This window comes from Vidua chalybeata, chromosome 1 (genome assembly GCF_026979565.1).
Source record: "Vidua chalybeata isolate OUT-0048 chromosome 1, bVidCha1 merged haplotype, whole genome shotgun sequence".
In the NCBI taxonomy this organism is placed as follows: Eukaryota; Metazoa; Chordata; class Aves; order Passeriformes; family Viduidae; genus Vidua; species Vidua chalybeata.
In genome coordinates this window covers 132,347,060-132,366,432 of record NC_071530.1, presented here as the reverse complement: position 1 = coordinate 132,366,432, position 19,373 = coordinate 132,347,060, and the positions used below count along the sequence as shown (strand labels likewise).

General features: G+C 43.9%; 1 protein-coding gene and 1 long non-coding RNA gene across 3 annotated transcripts; both read left to right on the top strand.

Moving 5' to 3' along the window:
- Positions 1-2,712: 2,712 nt before the first annotated feature.
- Positions 2,713-4,507, top strand: LOC128794876 (uncharacterized). The gene is made up of 2 exons (XR_008433297.1): positions 2,713-2,834; positions 3,976-4,507. It is a non-coding gene; the product is annotated as an uncharacterized LOC128794876 (long non-coding RNA).
- Positions 4,508-10,689: 6,182 nt separating this feature from the next.
- Positions 10,690-17,870, top strand: ZNF706 (zinc finger protein 706). Of its 2 annotated transcripts, none has more exons than XM_053953271.1 (4): positions 10,690-10,823; positions 13,792-13,928; positions 15,138-15,245; positions 15,863-17,870. In XM_053953271.1, the coding sequence occupies exons 2-3, from the start codon at positions 13,794-13,796 to the stop codon at positions 15,231-15,233; spliced, it is 231 nt and encodes a 76-aa protein (XP_053809246.1). In that variant the 5' UTR covers positions 10,690-10,823; positions 13,792-13,793; the 3' UTR covers positions 15,234-15,245; positions 15,863-17,870. The 2 variants fall into 2 exon arrangements, with proteins under 2 accessions (XP_053809246.1, XP_053809253.1); XM_053953278.1 differs by lacking the exon at positions 10,690-10,823 and adding an exon at positions 11,168-11,292.
- Positions 17,871-19,373: the final 1,503 nt, after the last annotated feature.

The window sequence follows — 19,373 nt, the reverse complement described above, 5'->3', positions numbered from 1 at the left end:
TGCTCTGTGCAGGGATGGCTGCCTCTGCTGATTAACTGCTCCCTCAGATTCTGACTGAAATCAGCCAATGGGTCCAAAATTCCTAGCGGGACAGACTGAATGGTTGTATAAGCCTCCTCTCCGTGGGAAAATGCTCCAGAAGAATACATGGTCAGACCAACTGTGCATGTCACTAACTGTGCTCTGAGTAAGCCAATTTACCTCAACCAGTCTGGTCCTGTTAACAAAACATAACTACTAATATAGGAGACATGCCAGCAAAGCCTAAGCAGCTCTGATAACATTGTGTATAGAACAGAAAGTTTAAGATAAAATCAATAGAAAGAATTTAAAGCTGGGTGAGATCTAAGGCTGAAGCAGAGTCCTGGCATAGTTGGGACCCCTGTACTCAGCTGAGCTTTTCCATTTCTGTGGCAGAAGGACCCCATGTGCTTGTAAAGGCTCCTCCTTAGAGGAGAGACTGCTGGGGACTGACTGCAGGCTGTTATATTCCTCATGAAGAGAAATCCCTTTAAAATGCCATCATCATCTTAATTACTGATTATGTCTGTTGGCAAAAGAAAAGTAATGAGAGCTACTTCTGAGTTAGTGAGCTTGCATGGACTGGGTCAATATACTGCAGAAGCAATGGATGTTGTGCTAGAAATAAATTGGACTCTATAGCTTGAATAGATGCCAAGGAGCAAGTCTGATCTCCAAAACTGCACCTAGCAGACCATGAAGAGAAATTGGCAGAAAAACACAGTGATCAGCTGTCGAGAACTGCAACACATCCTGCAGATGAGGAGATCAGGGCTGGGTACCACATTCTCATGCAATGTGCAAGCTGCAAATGAACAACTCCACCTCTTTGAAATTCACCTGTTGTCCTTCTTGAAAGAATTAAACACAGGCAACAGCACTCAAACCAAAAGTAGAGGTGGGCTGGATTTCTGCCAGTATTTATCATACGTAAGACTTCATTTAATAGAGAGCAGAACCAAAGAAGAGGTCAAGTAGATCTGTTGACTGAGCATTTGCCACACTCTTAATGCTAATGGACCTGTGCACGTCAATGCCCATGAGCAGTGCATCCCAGAGTATGATGCAGGATTATCTTTTAGAATGCCTTGCAAGCAAACCGAAGTTCAGAAATTCTCAGTCCCATCTTCTTTATGTGTTAAGGAATAATGCTATTCCTACTTGACATTATCTATCATAATACTACTTCTGTCCTTATCCAGAGTAGGGCTGGCTAAGGCTCTGCTGTGACATGAGCCATTGAATTGCTCTGAGCCCCTTTCAAAGTCAGTGCCTGAAGGGCAGCAGTGGAGATGTTATTGGAGAGCAGCTACCCCAAAGGGGTCAGGGTTTAACTTCTCTAGGCTCTGCTGTGTCTGTGGTAGAGACTTGGATAGCAGGCTGGAGCACGTCTGCTAACACCAGACTTATCCGGTCTGGACACAGCCCTTTCTTTGAAGAATGGATATTGGATACTTTTTGAGGATTACTGGTATAGTGCTGGATATCACTGCTATGGTCCTTCTGTCACAGCACAGTGGAACAGCTGTTTCTCCCTTAGTCTAAGTACCAGGATCTTGAGACCCTTCCTAGAGGCCATGTGACACTTGGTCAGAAGTGCCATCACTAGACTGTGCCAGGGCAAGTAACCTTAAGGCTATAAACCACTGTCCTTCCTCTCACAAGCAGCAGAAGAGCTGCAGGCACTCAGGAGCAACCAGGCTTTCCACTATGTGACCAAGTTGATTCATCATTTCTGCTCCAGTAAATCCCACCTAAAACTCTTCAGGATGTATTAAGGTTAGATGACAGACAACATGCAAGTATGCCTGCTGGTTTAATATCTCCTGGCCATCTAACTGTTAAAAACCAAGTATTTTGCACTGAGAAAGATTGTTGGCTGAAGTGGTCGCAGGTTTCCAGCCACAATGCCTTTGCCCAGGGCAGGATGCTGATGTGCTGGGGTCTCTGTGTGTTGTGCAACACATCCCAGAGACACTGCAGCCACATCTAACATCACCATAGAAATTTAAGAATGTAGCTGTCCCATCATGAGACAGCTGAGAGCAAGGGATCCAGCATGTGATGTCAGTGTATTCCACAGGATCACAAAAAAAGCAGAGATGCATAGTGAGCCTGCCGTGAGCCTGCCAACTGTGTCCTTCACTGGTTTTTCTGCATTGTCATATAATTCTCCCCAACAGTCCTGAAGAAATTCACAGAGACTTGACCAGAGTCCTTCCTCTTGCCTGGGCTGTCCTAAGCACAAAGGTGGTTCATCTCATCTCCTCCTCTTTCCCAAGACAAACATTTCTGCCTTCTTTGAAGGTGGATGTGGTAAAAAGCTACCTCCAGTGCTGAGACAGCAAAGCCATATATTCTTTCCCTTATCATCCCTGTTTGCCTAAGCACCTCACCCTCCACAGTACCTCTGTGAGCAATAGAGCCACAGGCTCTCGAGCTGTGTAGAGCACTAAGGTCGTTTCCTGACCCAGGGTGGAGTTATGAGCTGCAGTGCCTGTGCAGAGCATTAGCAAGGCTCTGTGCTGGCAAGGGCCTGCAGGGTTAGAATGATGAGGAAAAAGGGATTCAAGCTTCAGAGTAGCTGTGTCAGCCTTAGTCCCTCCACTGGTGTGTTTGATGTGCACAGCTGCATCTGGGTACTATTGGAGGCTTCCAAGTCAACAGTGATGTCAGGGCATCCACAGGAACTAGTGAATGTCAGGCTTTGTAGTGTTGGTTGTGGAAACTTTGCCTAGCATATGGGAAGGGACATCTAGAGAAAGATCTGGGGAAGACCCTTGGGACTTCAGGGCACCCAGTAAAGCAGTCAGGTCAGTAAGACCTGGACCTGGTCACCCTGGGGGGCAGGTTGTCTGCAGCACAGTCTTGAGAAGTCAAAAGAGAAATACAGGTGTCCTGTTTATAAGCTCATGGAAACCATAGGAACAGACTGGGAGCTGACTGTACAAAATCTCAAAAAATAATTGCTAATGGGAAGCCATCCTTGCTGCCAGTCTTTTTTGGTAGTGTTAGTCCCATGAGGATCTGTTCTTACAAAGTACTATTCAATACTAGTTTAAGCTCTTTGGTTTATCAAACAGAAAAGTAAAAAAAGGATTTGATCCTGATTTTAAATATCTGTGGAAAGGATTTCTCTCACCAAGAAACTCTTTACAGTAACAGAGAAAAATATAAAAGAAGTAAGCCTGGAAGGTCGTTTCCAGGCTAAATTTATTTTGCTTAAAGATGCACATTTTAAAATAGGGAACAGGTGAAGTGGGCAAAGGCTTATGCTGTGCAGGTAGCCTTTGGTTTGGGCTTTGAACAGATGGAGTTGTTACCGTGAATACTGGGACATAGAGGACAATACCAGGAAAAGCCTGGGACAACTGGTTTGGAGAAGGGTACCCTGGAGATGTGGGAGTAGGAAGGCTCCGGTGCAGGATGTTAGGGGGTTGCAGTCTTGGTTTGGGGATGGAGAGAATGAAGCTTGCAAGTATTTAAGCTGCTCCTGCCTGTGCTTAGACAGGATCAGGCCTTTGTCTTCTTGCCTATAGAAGCATTGTAAAAGACACTTTTCCACTGGGACAAACAGGCATGTCTCCAGCACCAGGCATTTCCACTTCACTTCTTTATAACTCTTTAGTCAGGTTGTGGTTGCAACAGCAGAGTTTTTTAAATTAGCTTTGCAGACCAGTAGTCAGATTAGAATTCGTTTGGGGGTTTTTTTGGTTTTTTTTTTTTTTTTTTTTTTTTTTTTTTTTTTTTTTTTTTCTTTTTTAACCAAGTAATTTAAATGAGAACTTTACATTTTTCTAGCCTAGGAAATACTAATGTGCAAAGTCTGTATTTAATGTTACCTCACAACCAGCTCCTGGGACTCTTCTTTAAGTGCCATTCTGCCTGATTAGAGATCTGCACTGAGTGTTTTCACAGAAGCATTAATTCATCCTCCTTGGTTTTCTCCCACAGTTTCCAAGCAAAAGCCAGGCTAAAGGACAGAGTGAAAAAAACAGCCAGCCCTCTGCCTGTGCTGTTCAGACACCAGCCATAAAGCAGGAAAAGGGTTTTCCATTCCTCCATCCCATGGCAGTCTGTCCCAAGAGTACACTTATGAGCATCTACTGAGACATGACTTCGTATATCCACAGTAACTCAGGAGCAGAAGTTCTGTCAATTAGCACAGACATTCTGTCTTGCTGTCCCATAAGTAAAGCCTTTTACCTCTACATAGCTGCCATCTTTTGGTGTTGCTGGCTCCTTCCAGGAATGTGTTTTCTGTTCTGCTCCACATCCCATAGCACATTCCTCTGGTGCAGCAGTCTGCTATGTTTTGCACATAGAAATGGGATCCAGTGGCCTGGTGCAAACCAAATCATTCCCCTGATTTCTCTTGCCAGGTCCTGTTTATCCACCAGTGTTTGTTAGCTAGACCTTACTATGTTCCAAGCGCTGTCAGCAGCTGGCAGGAAACACTGGCAATAAAAGCAATCCCCACAGCTCACTTTGCAGCAGGCTCTTTGGATTCCTGCCTTTAAGTCATGCAGTGATTCCAGAGTGAGTGTAACATCAGAGGGCATCTGAAAAGGAGAAAGTTGAAATCCAGCAGATGTTTCTCACTGATCTCTTCCTGAAGCAGCAGACTGCTGGGACTGAGCCAGCACTGCTAACCTGGGAAAACCAGCAGTGTGTGTGTGGCACTTTCGGATGTCCAAGGCTGCTTCCCTTCCATGAAGAATATCCTACAGCTGCAGAGCCCTTTCCTGTGTACTCTCTGTGCTTATTCTCTTATGTGTAATTCTGACATGCACCTTTGGCCTTTTGCTTCCTTATCCCGCAAGATTTTACGTGCTGTTTGGAAAACATGAAGAGCTTCCCATCCTGCCCTTAGCAGTTCTAGAATGGCAATGAAATCTGCACATGGATAACTGAAAAACAGATGGAGAGGCTGGCTCTGGATGAGAAGTAATTGCCCCTTCCTCAAGGTACAATAAGCAGCTACCAAAATATTTCCAGTACGAGGCTGGAGCATTGCAGATGAGCTGAAGAAGGAAGCAGAGATAGTGAACACTTTAAGTCACCTCAACACAGAGGCATCTCTGGGATGTGCAGCCATTCAGAAGCACAGGCTGAGGGATGCATTTCTCTTCTTGAAGCTAGAGGCCAGTTGTCAACAGTGTTGGCATGTTTGTGAGAGGTTTTAATCACAATTGCTGCAGGTTTTAACATGCACATGACAAAGTATGTGGATTTTCTTTATGCCTCATACATGTATTTGTATTGGTGGAGAGGAGGGGAACCTTGGTATTCTGAATTAATTAAAATGTACTGATATATTTGTTTTCATGCTAAGACAAACTTGAACACGTACGAGATTCAAAAGCATGAATGGAGGGCACAGACAAAAAAAGGGAATGATTAATTGAAGTGCATTTAAAAATAGTAACTGTACATAATGCTGAGGAAAGCTAAAATCTATTTTAAATTGTTTATACAGAACGGAAGCGTATGTTCTCAAGGTCTCCAGTTTGTCTATGTGGGTTGGTCAAAAAAGTTGTGACATGCTGAGAAAGGCATTTGTGCTTTGTTGTTTTTAGCAAAACTCACTTCCAACAAAATGGATTTAAATGAGGAGAGACTGCAAAATACGTAAAGGTCACAAGGCAGTCTTGGCCCATGCTCTCCAGGAGGTGCATATGCCTTGAAACATTTGAGGAACTGCATCTCCATGCTTCTGACAGCCTCCATCTGTCATTCTTCAGGAGCCTTTTCCTCAAGTCCTCACATTTTTGTCTCACAGAGGATGTGGGCAGCTCCTTATTGCATCCTCCCTTGTACATTTTTTTGCCCTTACAGTGGAAAGGAATGCTCACTGAAGCAGCTCTGTCCATTCTTGCTGGAAAGGGTCAGGTGCTATGGGAAGAAAAAAAACAACCACCAAACCCAGAGAAAGGACAACTAGCTGTAGTCTCTGTGCCACCAAAATCTACCATTGACTTTGGGACACTTCCTTGGGTTTGTCCTAATATAAGGTTTGGTGGCAAAAGTATTTCTGCAGGCTGCCTTGCTGCACAAGAGCCTAATCCCATGATAGAGGCGAGGTAGAAGTGAGAGTTACATCAATTTTTGGAAAAGGTTTACAAATGTAAACCAGTGGCCACCTGGTACACTGCCAGCTCACTGGGGGTGCAGAAGAAGGGGGCACTGTCCTGCTAGGAAGGACAATGTCAGTCTTATTTATGTGCTTCTGGAGTCTACTGATGGGACCAGGAGTACTGTGAGGAGCACAGGGAGGCTGGCAATGTGGTGGACATCACCTGAGACTGTCCTTGTTCTGGAGGATGCCATCCATCCGGTGTCCCTGGAACAAAGAAGCTGTTCAGAAAGGCAGCAGGCAAACCAGGAGAAGATGCTGCATTGCTGCTAACGGGGCTGGTTCTTTAAAGCTAGTGTGGAATTGCAAGGGTACCACAAGCATAAAGTGCCCTGCCAAGAGAGCTGCATTGTTGTGCTGGCTTCTTTCCAAAAGAGAGCTTCATCTTTGGTTTTCCTTCTCAATTAGTTTGTTCTCTTTTTTTTCTACCTTCGTTTTCCATTTTTAAACCTTGTGGATCAGTATACAGAACTGTGCACTATAGAACACCTAGTTCTGCAGCAGCATGCAAAGGGAGGCATACCATCACGTACCTTAGAATACTTATTTCTTCAGTATATATGTATTGTGACTTGGTATCATCTCATGCCAGTGCAGTGCTAAGAATCTATTGGATTTGTGAGGAGGGACAGGAGTTAATGCTGTGTCAGGGAGGCGTGAACTGGATGTATGAAAGCTGGAGCTGTGGCTGTGAAAAATGCCTTTACAGGGAAAAGAACAGAGTGCTAACGTGTGGGGGAGGGAGGAAGTGAAAGTCCACAAAGCAGAGAAAGGGTAAATGAGCAAAACACCACCTTGTGAGGCCCCCAAGTTGGATAGGCACGGCTGAATGATGTTTTCCATCAAACAGCACTAACTACCAGGATTACAGCATGGCTGGGGTTCTGCCTGCATCCATGTCATCCTGTCCCTGATATTCAGCGATGCTGACTCTGATCTACCATTGCATCAGCCTTGACTATTCTTTCAAAGGCTATTGGGTTCAAAGCCAATCTCTCCTATTCTGTGTTTGTGTCAACATTGGTCTGCATCCACAAAATCTAGTGACCAGATTGCTGTCACTTGCAGGCCCAGGGCATCTCCTTTCCTTTCCTTCACTTCTTTAGACATGACAAGGGATCATGGTGGGGCACCACATAAAAGCCCTCAATAGGCAGGCACACGGCATGTTCCTCCCTGTGAGCGAGGGCCAAGGGCAGCCCTTGGCCACAAGGCAACATTTAGCCAGTTGAGATGATGTTTGATGTGACACTGGGTCAATAGTGAACACAGGAGCAAATGAACAGGAAAAATACACCCCAGTAAGTGCAGCAGGGAATGGCAGTGGGAGGACCTGGCAGATGCACAGGGGCTGATTCAGAAGGGAGATGCAGCCCCACCCATGCTGTTGTGAGCAAACTTGCCCTGCACCTCATGACAACTGCTTTCAAAACGGGTTTAATAACACATGTCAAAACGCCACGTGGTTCCCAGCAGGGAACTGTGGTGGGGACACCAGTCACACCAGTGTGACACAGCTCAAACTGACCTGTGCCAATAAGTTGCTATTGAGCAGAACAGGTATTTTGACCTAATGGCAGAAATTGCACCTCTCTGCAGGCACAGGAAATGATGGAGGGTTGGAATCCAAGGGAATGAAAAATAAGCATGAGAATAACAAACAAATATGATTGTTAAAAAAAACCCAAGACACTAAGAAACAATTCTGCCTCACAGCACCGCTCCTTCCAATTTCCTTTGCTGCTTCCCTTTTCAGTAGACCGTCATTTTGGGGTTTATTTGACCACTACATTCAAGCTTGGGCTTAAATTGAAGTCTGTTTCTTGTCAATTGCCTCATTGTGAGAAGATAACATCTTTCTTTTTTTTCATTTGGGCTATTTTTAGGGGCTACATAGGGGCTAAAATGCCTTATCCTTAAGGAGCTGTGTTTTCTAAGAATATGCTGCTTCTACAGATTTCAGTGAATTGTAATTTTGTTAGGCTTGGCTTGGGGTAATAAACGCTTTGCATTTTGCCTACCCTTAACTACCGAGAGATGTTCTTGTTTTTCACTCTATTTTAATGCAGAGTACTTGATAATATCCGTGGGGTTTGGGAGATGTTTTTAAATTAGAAAACAACAATTAAACAAGAAGCACACAAAAAAGTGCTGCAGTGTATTTCTAGTAATTTTAAGATGCAACATTTCAGTCTAAAGTCTGCATTTATTTTACTTTCTAACTTCTATTTATACTTTTGTTCATACACTCTGGCTTGTTTCACCTCATGTGGGAGCAACACAGAGGAGAGGAAGTCCACAAGCCAGATAAACTGTAATTACCACAGGTTCATTTCATCAGAGCTACACAAAGCATCGAGTGCACAGGCCCGCCCTGCCTCTCTGCTCTCACTGCACCTACCCCATGTCCCTCTGCTAACCTGCACATGTGCATGGAAATACCCCCTTTGGTGTGACAAATAAGTTTCATGCAGTGAATCGATTTTGAAAAATTATCTACAGTCAATGGGAAGTTTTCCTTATTATCTTAGTAGTAGAAATCTCAGCTATGAGCACTTAGATTCTTCTTTCACTGTGGTATTTGTTTTTTTCCTAACAATCTCTTTGGAATGATCTCAACTGCAAAGCTGTGACTTGGGCAATACAGGGACCAATGCAGTGACCAGAATCTACAGCACAAAGGGATAGAAGACAGAGCAGACAGAGAAACAGCCACAGTCCCCTGTCCTGCAAGATCTATCCCTTGCTCTTCTAAAAGCAGAAAAGGCTTCCAAGACCAGCCAGAGCTCAGCATGTACTTGGGAGATCCACTTTATTTGAAATTCTTGTCCAGCCAGATGCATAGCAACACCATAATATGGGAACACAATGCTTGAAAAACCCTCTCCAGTTCCACATATGAGGCCAGCAGTCCTTAAAAATAGCATCAGCCAGGACAGAAGCTACTTTTTCACTTGTCAATCTTCTCCCTGATGAAAGCAAAACTTCATTCTGAAAGCCACCTGCTTGCAAGCCTAGGACACAAAATGTCTCCCTCTCCACACCACCCCACAAGCCCATGCACATATACACTTTGAGGGTTTTTTTTTATAGTTGCCTATTTCCACAAAGTTCAGAACCTAGTGACAAGATCATTTTAATGCAGCGTGGATTGCACCGTCCTGGTATAAACATTTCCAGTGCTATCAGTTTAATGTGGAAGACATAGTTGCAAACAGGAATGTTAGGAAGATTTTTTTAAAGGAGAATTCATTTTTTTGTCACAGGCTTATGTTTGACTGTCTTGGATGTAGTGACATCTGGACCAACTTCCAGTGACTTAAGTGTCAGAAATGTACTATACAGCTCCCTCATAACTGCTATCATGCTCTAGGCAAGATAATGGCCTAAAACGTTCACTGTGCTTCTTTAGGGATTTTTTTTGTTGTTGTTGCATTTTCCTCTCTTAGATCAGAACATTACAATCATTCAGCCTAAGCTCTGCAAAACATCAAGCTAACACCTTATAGTTCCTCTAGTAGGCATATTATGTTTGCTGTTTTGCCCGAGACACAAAAATGTTCAAGAGGCCAGGTTTGGAAGCTACAATTAGTCAATGAGTGGCAGAATGTCACCTCTAAGCAGAGATGCTGTCTGTATTCTGCCTTTTCCTAACAGGTGCATAATCTGAGCAGGCACAAACATTCAGCCTTCCTTTGGCTGAATCCTACAAAGAGGTCTATAGAAAATAAAGAGCTCATTTATGCCTCCTTACAGGGCCTGCCTACATCTGTATTCATGCAAGTCAATAACTTCCAAATCACATGTGCAGTGGATACAGCCTGTAAACTTCCTCTACGATCCTTGCAAAACGTGTCCAAACCAGATCTACTGCACTTTAAACTTGAATAAAATTCTTCTCATCGCAGGCTGTTTTCTTCTGCTTTACTTAACCCTTCAAGCCTACACACGGGCCCTCTGTGTGACTGCAGCCAGAACAGAATCCCCTCCTGCGCAGCGCCTTCCCGAGAGCCTCTCGGAGCCATTTATCGGGATCCCGCGGAGCAGCAGCAGCGCTATTTTTAGGCCGCGCCCGTACGCTAAGCACAGAGGAATGTGGCTGGGAGCGGGCCCGCCGGGAAGCGGCGACGGCCCGAGGGCAGCGCTGCCGCATCCGGCGGGCGCTGCGGCACCGCCAGCCGCGGCTCCACCGGGGCTGCGCTCCCGGGAACCGGGCGGGGCCAGCCTGCCTGTCCCGGCTGATCCCGGTGCGCCCCAGGACTGGACCCCGCCCAACGCGGGCCTCCGGCGCACCCCTACCCGCAGCAGCGCAGGGGGGTCCCGAGGGTGCCAAAGCTTGGCAGCCTCAGCCACCCAGTCCGGCTGTCCGCGGTGGAACCCCGCAGGGTCCTCCGGCGCCGGGACGCGAACCCGCGGCCCCGTAAGCGCCGCCACCTCGCGGCTCCGCACCCGGCGGGTCCCGCCGCCCCCCCAGCCGGCGTTATGTAACGGCCGCGCGCCGCCATTGGCCCGGGGCGCGCGCCGCGGGGGCGGGTCCGGCGCGCGCGCACTGCCGGTCCCGGTCCCTCCTCCTCCTCCTCCTCGTTCTCCTCCCGAGCGGCGGCGGCGGGGCCGCGCGGAGCCTCCACAGCGCTCGGCAGGGCCGCCCAGCCCGGATCCCGCTCGGGTGAGCAGCGCCGGGGAAGCGGAGCCGAGGGGGTGGGGGAAGGGGAGCAGTCCTGGCCCGGGGGAAGCGGGGCGGCCCAGCTCGGCCCGGCCCGGCCCGGCAGCGGGGCGCGCTCCGCGCTCCGCTCGCGGGCCGCCGCTCCCCGGCTGCGGCCTCCGTCCGTCTGTCTTTCCGTGGTCACTTCCCTCTCGCGGGGCACGTGGTGGGGCTGCGGTCGCCCCTGCCCCGCCGGGCCCGCTTGAGGGCCGCGGCTGCTCCCGGTCCCTGCGCGCCGCAGGCCGGGCCCGGGCCGGGGCGGCCCTTGCGGAACGGCCGCCCGAGCCCCTCGCTCCTGGCCGGGGAGGCCGCGGTGCCTCGAGCTGCTGTGTGCCTCTGGAAGTGACAGCGGAAGCAGCTGTCGGTGTCCAGTTTTAGGACTTGAAACTCCGCTCGGATTCTGGTTACTTACGAGGAAATGACCCCGTGTGAGGTACGGCTGTGCTGCGGGTTTCAGCCTTGCTTCCCGACACTGCCCGTGCTGCTGCTGCTGTTATGATTTGGCAGCAAAAAATCCTGTTACGATTTGGCGGCAGATTTTTTCCGTGTGTTCTGTTTCCTACGTGCTCGCGCGTTCTTTATTTGGAGACAGCGGGCTGGTCTGCTGGACTCTGTGAGGGTGTGCCTGATAGGGAAAACAACACTTACCTACGTTGTGCAATTGAAATTAGTGATTTGGCTTTGTAGATGAACTCATCATTCTTTTAAACGAGCTTTGGGATTTTTTTTTTGTTACTTTCTTAGAAAAATAGTAGTCTAAACCTTACTTTTCTCTGTTTCAGCTGTATTAATGTAACTTGTGGTATTTAAACTCTTGGATTTTTGGTCCCAGACATTGTGTGGTGTTTGATATTTTTGAGCAAATGTTTGTGGTCGTGTTTTCTTGTCTGTGACTTAACTAAAACCAGCAATTGCCAAGTACATAAAAGCTCAGTGTGGTTGGCTGTTGTAATGTAGTACTTATCAAGGCACTAAAATACAAAGTAATATGCAGACACTTTGTGAAAAGAATTCTTTTTTGTTACATCTGAGTATTTTCTGTCAGGAACCACTTGACTCCTGGATGATTGCTGTAATGCTGATTAAAAAGAAGTGAAATAAAACCTACTGTTCCTTCTTGTGTATGCAAAGCTATTGGCAATATATATATATATATTTTTATTTTTTTATTTTTTTTTTAAGTGGGAATCCTGATTGAGCCGTGTTCTGATTGAGCCGTGCTGTATATAAACAGCATGAGGCCCTGGCTGGGGTGTTCTGGAGTAGTTGTAGCATCCAGTGAAATATAGACTGGCACTTTTAATCTTACTGACATTGAGTCTTGTATCTTATGGAAACTGTTGGATGCCACATGTATTTCTATCTTCTTGTTAATGGAGCTTGTGTTCAATGATATTAGCTGTATGGACTTCTGAATTCTCTTTTAGAGAAACTGGTGAGGGGAGAGGAGGGAACCCTGAAGATGTAGTCTAATACTTCTGCAGAGGGTTGCATGGTGGTGTTTGATGTCATGAAAGACCTGGGCTGTGGCCTCAGAGGTGTCTCTCAATCCACAAGAGCTGTTCTGGGTCTCAGGGCCATTGTTTTGCTCACATGTTAGGCACATGTCCAAAAATTCCCACAATACCAGCGAATTTTCATGTTGTTGATGTTTCATAGAAACTTAATTTTCATCGTGGTTTTTAAGGGCTTTTCATACATATTTACTAGAGGTTGGTCACGGTTTGGATAGGCTTTTCTCCCACATTGGGAAGCCACCTGTCCCAATGGGAGGGGCGTGGTGTAGCCATGCAGTGCCACAAGTACCAAACCTGGGGCGAGTGCCCAGCTTACCCAGAGGGGCAGTGGCCAGGCAGCTGCCCTCCTGGGAACACCAGACTTTACTAGTTGTCCTGAGAACAATGGACTTGGCTAGCTGTCCTGTGCTTGGGCAGTGTTGTGCTTCTGAGAGAGCTGTACAACTGAACCGTGTGTGGGCCGTGAAGGCTGCGAGAGACACAATAGCAGAAATTGGGCTGCTGGGTTATATAACCACATGCTGAATCCTGTTCTGTTGGTGTGCCCAAATCCTGTCTGGTGTGTGCTCTGGGGCTGGGGTAAAGACTGAATTGAGTGTCCCGGTGGGCTGCGTGCAGATGGAGTGCACCACTATGAAATGTGATGTCTTGATGCTCCCTGAATTGTGATGCTTTTGTCTCATTTTGTCTTCTGGTGGACCTTGTAATGGCATATGTCAATAGCATTTACTTCCTTTGTGCTCCTGTGTTAGATACAGTAATGGCTTCTGATGGGGGCAGTCTTTTTTTTTTTTTTTTTTCCAAGAAATTGTATGCACATAAATGAGGCTGAAAATAAAAATACAATAGCCACCTGTAAAAATCACCTTCAATAAAGAGGAATGACCTATTGTTCTTGGAGTTCCCAACTTCAAAGCAGCTCACAAGTGCCTAAAACAGAAGACAGTAATACATCTTGGGTAATACTTTGATTTGCCTTTCTTGAAACTCGTTTCAAGTTCCAGAGGTAAAGGTTGAGTCTTAATCTTTAATTTAAAAAACCGCACAAACAACAAAACCCCTGAATTTTTCAGTACATTTTGAAAAAGAGAATAAGTTTCTATTAACTGTAAAGGAAACTTTTCATTATTCTGACTATTGAAAACACTTTTCAAAAGTAGAGCTTGAATCTTAGTAGAGGAAGACACCTTAGAATGGCCTAATAATTCTGGTGTTTATTTTAAGAATGATACTGAACCCAGAGGCTTTACATAGCAAAGAGCTCGAACAGATGTCTGTTGTGTTTGAGTTATGGGAGTTGTAGGCCTTGTGGACAGAGCATATGACTGCATTGTGCTCATGGTTACAGCTGCTCAGTCAGATAGCAGCAGTAGTTTCTCATGTTTGTAGACTAAATGTCTTCTTTTTGTTTGTAGATATGGCTCGTGGACAGCAGAAGATTCAGTCGCAGCAGAAAAATGCCAAAAAGCAAGCTGAGCAAAAAAAGAAACAAGGACATGATCAGAAGGCTGCAGCCAAGGCTGCCTTGATATATACCTGCACTGTCTGTAGGGTAAGAGGAACTGAATTCAAAATAGTCTTGTAGGGAGAGAGCTGTCTTCCTGCCTAGAACAGGATTTTCAGATGATTTTATAGTGGAAACTAAAATACTTAAGTGGTTGTCTAGCTTGTTGCTATAAGAAGAGTGTGCATCTGTTATGTGATTTACAGATTACTCAGCCATACTGGTAATTGAGATAGAAAATCTGAGGGGTTGTGTTCAGGTCTGGTTTGGGTAGTTATTTTGCCTTTTGTATTACAGTGGTCTGCATGTTCTCTTAGTATGAGATAGAACATGTAAAAAGCATGCAGTCAATTCTTGTTTAGTCTCTACGTGGAAACATATTTTCTTTGTGATGGAATTGGCCTGTCTTGGAATCAGTGGTTATGGACGTTGCTGTAGAAAGGAGAAGCAGTCGTGCCAAAAGCTTTAATTGAAGCTTGATACACAGTAACTTTCGCTAGAACAATTTACTTAACAAGAAAAAAGAAATTTGAGTACTAATCAGATTGTCCTTTTCCTTCTGGCTGGTTTTCCTAAATGCTTCTTTTGGAGCTGAAGGATAAAAGTGCCATTTTCACTTCAACAGTCAGTCTCAGAATAGATCTGCCACTTCAAATGTCTTAAATAAGATTCCAAATTCAGAGTTGCTTACTTAAGTACTTGTAACCAGCTCCTCATGTTGTGAAATCAGGCTGTAATATCAATCACTTTGGGGAGCTGATGCCTGCAACTGTGTCATAGCAAAGGTCTGAGATAGCTTGTGCCAAGTAGAGACTCGGTTCGTGCCATGTAACTTCTTGACCCATTGGTAAACTAAAGAGTTTATTAAGAAATACCTTTCATAAAGATTTGATTCTGTAAAGGATAAACGTTTATCTTTAAGGTGTTGAAGAAGAAAATGGTGAAGGAGGTAGGTTTTCTGCCAAACCAGCCTGTGAAGTGTAAGATGTGCAGGAAGATACATAGCCAGAATAACACCATTCATGACCATGCCAAAGCAAGTGTGATAGCAGTGCTTAAAAGCACCTCTGAAAATAGGCAGTTAAATACTCCATCTTACCCTGCAGCTAAATTAGTGGTGCTTCTGTCACTATAGCAGTGTCATCAAGGAGGTAGTTGGCTTCTGGGGAAAGAAAATAAAATATAGCAGGGACTAGGTTTTGTAGTATTATTTAACTCTTGTACTGTGCATAAAGTTTAATGTCTCTCTTTAATCAGACTCAAATGCCGGATCCCAAGACCTTCAAACAGCACTTTGAAAGCAAGCATCCTAAGACTCCACTTCCTCCAGAATTGGCTGATGTTCAGGCATAAAGTTGTCTACAGGTCATTACCTTAATTTTTAATTGACTGTCCAAGAAAGGTGTATTACAAATTGGTCTTTTACCACCAACAACTGTGACTTAAAACCTGCTTCAGTTCTTATAATATGAAAACTACTGTAGGTTGTAGTTATACCCCTGAACTGTTAAAATAGAAGAAAGAAGCAAGCTAGTTCTTACATGGGAGAAATGGCTGTGGCATTTCACTGTGCCCAGAGGTTTTAAAAGGGATTAATGTTATTTTAAATGGTCATCCTTAGTGTTGTAGGAATACTTCATTATTTAGTTCTTGCTTTGAAATGTTAGTTCTGCTTTGAACAAAATACATAAGTACAATCTGTCTGTTACTATAAAACATGTAATGTAAACAGTCATTTAGTGTATTTCCAACAATTGAGCCTTTTTGTTCCTGAAGTTATGCAAGTGAATGCAGAAAAATCTGAATTTCTGTGTTGACTGTAGAAGAGATTTCCCAGTAGGTAGTTGTTAGACTGTAACTGAAAGTGGTTATAATAAAAGGCTGAAATAAGGTGAAAAGCAGTAGTATGGTATTTCGTTCATCAGAGGTAAGCAGCATTGTGTAATGGTTCAGCTTAACCGAGTTGTTCTTGTTTTTTATAGGTGAAGTCATGACACCTATTGACTCTTCTACTGTCAGACCTTACATAACAAACCTGCAGCTGCTTTTCTAAAACTGTTGATCAGCAAAAATGAAGGGGCTACAGAAACATTCATATTTTTATGCTGTTCCCTCTTGGGTTTCATGCAAAGACAATTCTGTGTAAATGTACAGTTGTGCCCTATTTGGAAATCCTAAAAAATCAGTCCATACTTGTTATAAAAAATTTTTTACAATTGTAATTATATTGATGTTCATATTGTGTAAAATAACTCACTTAATAAAGTAGTACTTTGATTTTACAATATCACAGATTAACTCCTTGTAGAAATTCTGTTTCACCTTTCTGCATTATCTGCCTTATAAAATAATAAAAAATACAAAAGTGGAATTTTCCCCATCCTGCCAAAAAATGAGCAGTATCATTCCACTGCAAGTAATGTACATTACAGTAAATTAATCTTAAAGTGGAGAGGGAAGCTGTTCAGATTTACTGTCCGGTGTGCTGCCTGCTTGAGCCCAGCCACTAGTGGTCAAGCTGATGGCTCAAGGTGCAGCACACCCCTGAGCAGCTGCATGAGAATCATGAGACTTCCTTCTACATTTTTGTCCTATGTACTGGAGTCTTAAGTACTGCAAGCCATTTCGAATGGGATTCCTTTACTGTGAGGGATCATGTTCCTTGAAGTCATGCACTGGAGGAACTCTGGTTATGCTTGTTATCCTTTCTATTTAGGTAGATGACTGAGGAAGCTTGAGAGGTGGCAAGATGGAAATGCTGGCTTGAAAAATGCTTGCCAAATACTAGGTTAAAGCAACTCTGCTCTTAGTTGAAAACTGGATTTGAAAATATTTTTAATGCTATTTTGAGCAGTCAACCACACATGTTCCCCCTCACATGTGTCTGGTTATTTCTCTCTTGAAGGAATACGTAAAATAGCCAGCCATTAATAACCTTCCTTCACAACCAGCTTAAAATAAGCCTGTTGGAAAAGAGCCAAAGTAACTAAAATAATATGGCTACTTAAAGAAATCGGATGTGATTAAAGTTGCAATGACAAGAAAAAGCTGGATAATAACTCTGGCCAAGACCATTTGAGCAGATAAACTTAATTACCCCTAAAGTGTTCTGGGCTGTGTTCTAATCCCAGATGTACAGCACAAAAGTAGTGGAGAAACATCTGAATTGTGCTGGAAGGTCTACTATACAAAATCCCATCTTAGGCATTTTGGAGGGGGCTTAAGAGCTTTAGTTTTGACCCTGCAGTTAGAAGCAGTACTAGAATTGCTGTGATGTGCAGAGTTTACAACAGATGTAAAAATTCTGGCAGTCCAAGTAACCCTTGCTATGCAGCAGGACTATACATCTGACCTTCAAATGGCTTCCTAAAATCTAGGACCATAGTCTCAAAGACTCATTCACTTGAAAGAATGCACTTGGTATTTTATTATATAAAGTCAAAACCTTTGTCTTTGTCCACTCATTTCCTCTTTATTGAACTACTTCTGTGAGACTAGCTTCCTGTCCTCTTTGCTGTGACAGTATCTCTGTAAATACTTACTTTGACATAAAGTTTCTCTGTATTATAGTCACTCTGGGATAACCTGTATACCACTTAACTTTTATAGATAATGTTATTCTCCTCAGCTTAATCCACTACTGCACTTGTACACCTGACATCAGAATGTAACAATTCATTTATTTTTCTTTAATGTTATCAATACATACATTCTGACAAACTGGCTCCACAAGGCAAGAAATCTGCTTTCAACCTATGTGCTGTATGGGGGAGAGGTACTTCAATGTTCTAATGCTGTAGTTTGTCTAAAAATATGCTGAGTAGAAATGGAAAAGATGTTTCTTGCACTGATTGGTATTTAATAATCTGGTTTTACTCTGGAAAATGTTTGGGGATGCATCCCTAAAGCTTGGGCCTGAGGTGAAGCAAATGTTCTATTCCTTCAATTCAGATTGTGTAGCATTAAATAAAAGACTTGTTTCATAAACAATCTCTGTTAATGAGCACTGAAGAGCTGGAAAGCTGCATCATTAGTGGGATGGTTACCTTCAGTTAGAATGGTATTTTCAAAACTCTTATGATGCTCATAAGTTGAAAATACCCTCTGAAATGATGGGGTTACATGTTGGAAAGCAAGGATGATCCTCAGTTCAGTAAGATCCCCAGCTGCAATAACAGTCATCTTAATTACAGAAGTAAATGAAAGCTGTGACTGAATTGTTATAAAGGCTGTACTAAATGTGTCAATAGCCCTCAGTCAGAATACCTGCAATACTCGTTGTACCTAAAAGATCAGAGGAAAGAGTATTTCTCCATCTCTTCCTGATCTGAAAGACAGCACACCCTAGTACCTGGCTAAAGACACAGTTGTGCATTGTAATGTGTCTGATTAAAGAGAATTAAAAATATAAATGATAAAATTTCATATTTCCTGCCTGCTTTTGCTGCACCTAGAAAATTAATTTCATGGCTGTGGATGGCCATGGAACTTGAAGCTGTCAAACTATGCAAGAAAGAAAAATAGCCATGGAACATTTCCTGTATTCCCTTGAGAAAGATTAATTTCTGTGCAGGGTCAGCGTACAGGTGAAGGGGTCTTACTGTGTCATTATGGACATCAGCTGTCATGGATACTTGTGGTGCAACTTTAAGAGGGGTTTTGCATTTTCAGAAGCCTTCATCTTCTGGGAATCTCTTTAAGCAGCATCTGAAATTTCATTTTAAATGAGGCTTAAAATATTCTAAAAAAGTCTCAGTAAAAAGTTAGCAGGTATGGTTATGATGAGGCCATCATCATGGGGACTACTGAGTAATCAAGAACAGTTTTGCAGTTTTGTTACTCAGGCTTATTTCTGTGCCTTTGCTTTACCTATCTCAGGGCTTCTAGTTTCTTACCATCAAAAAGCTGTGTGAAAAATCCAAGAGAGAAGTTGAAGACAGTTGCTGTGTAGCCTTAGGGAAGCAGTTTATGCAGTGCTCTTGATACATCCCTGGACGCCATCCCCTTTGGTTATTTGCTGAAAACACTTCTGCTCAAGTAAGTAAAGCTAATGACCACAGGCTGTTTGCAAACCACATAGCAATGAAGGAATTTGTGGCATTTCTGTAAACTATACTGATGTATTTTCCCATCTTGATAAGAAGAACTAATAGGTGGAATGTCTTTTATCATCAGGTACTGATAGGCTTTCCCATTTTCACAGAAACAAGTTGGGAATTAGTGGGCTTTACTAGAAGTGTGATCTTCCAGGGTCTGACAAGTAAATTTGATTAGTCCTATAGGAGCCACAAGCAAAGTAAAGGTCAGTTTGTGTTTCTGTCTACCCAGCCACCTTCTGCTGTGTGTAATTTGGGGGCCTTTGATTTGCTTGTTGAGAACCTTACAGGTTTTGGAGTGGACTTTGAATTCAGCTCCAAATCCTACATATTCTGTAGCATCATCAACGATTTTGCTCTAGTCCAGACAGTGGGAGGGTGTCAAGTGCTGTCTGGA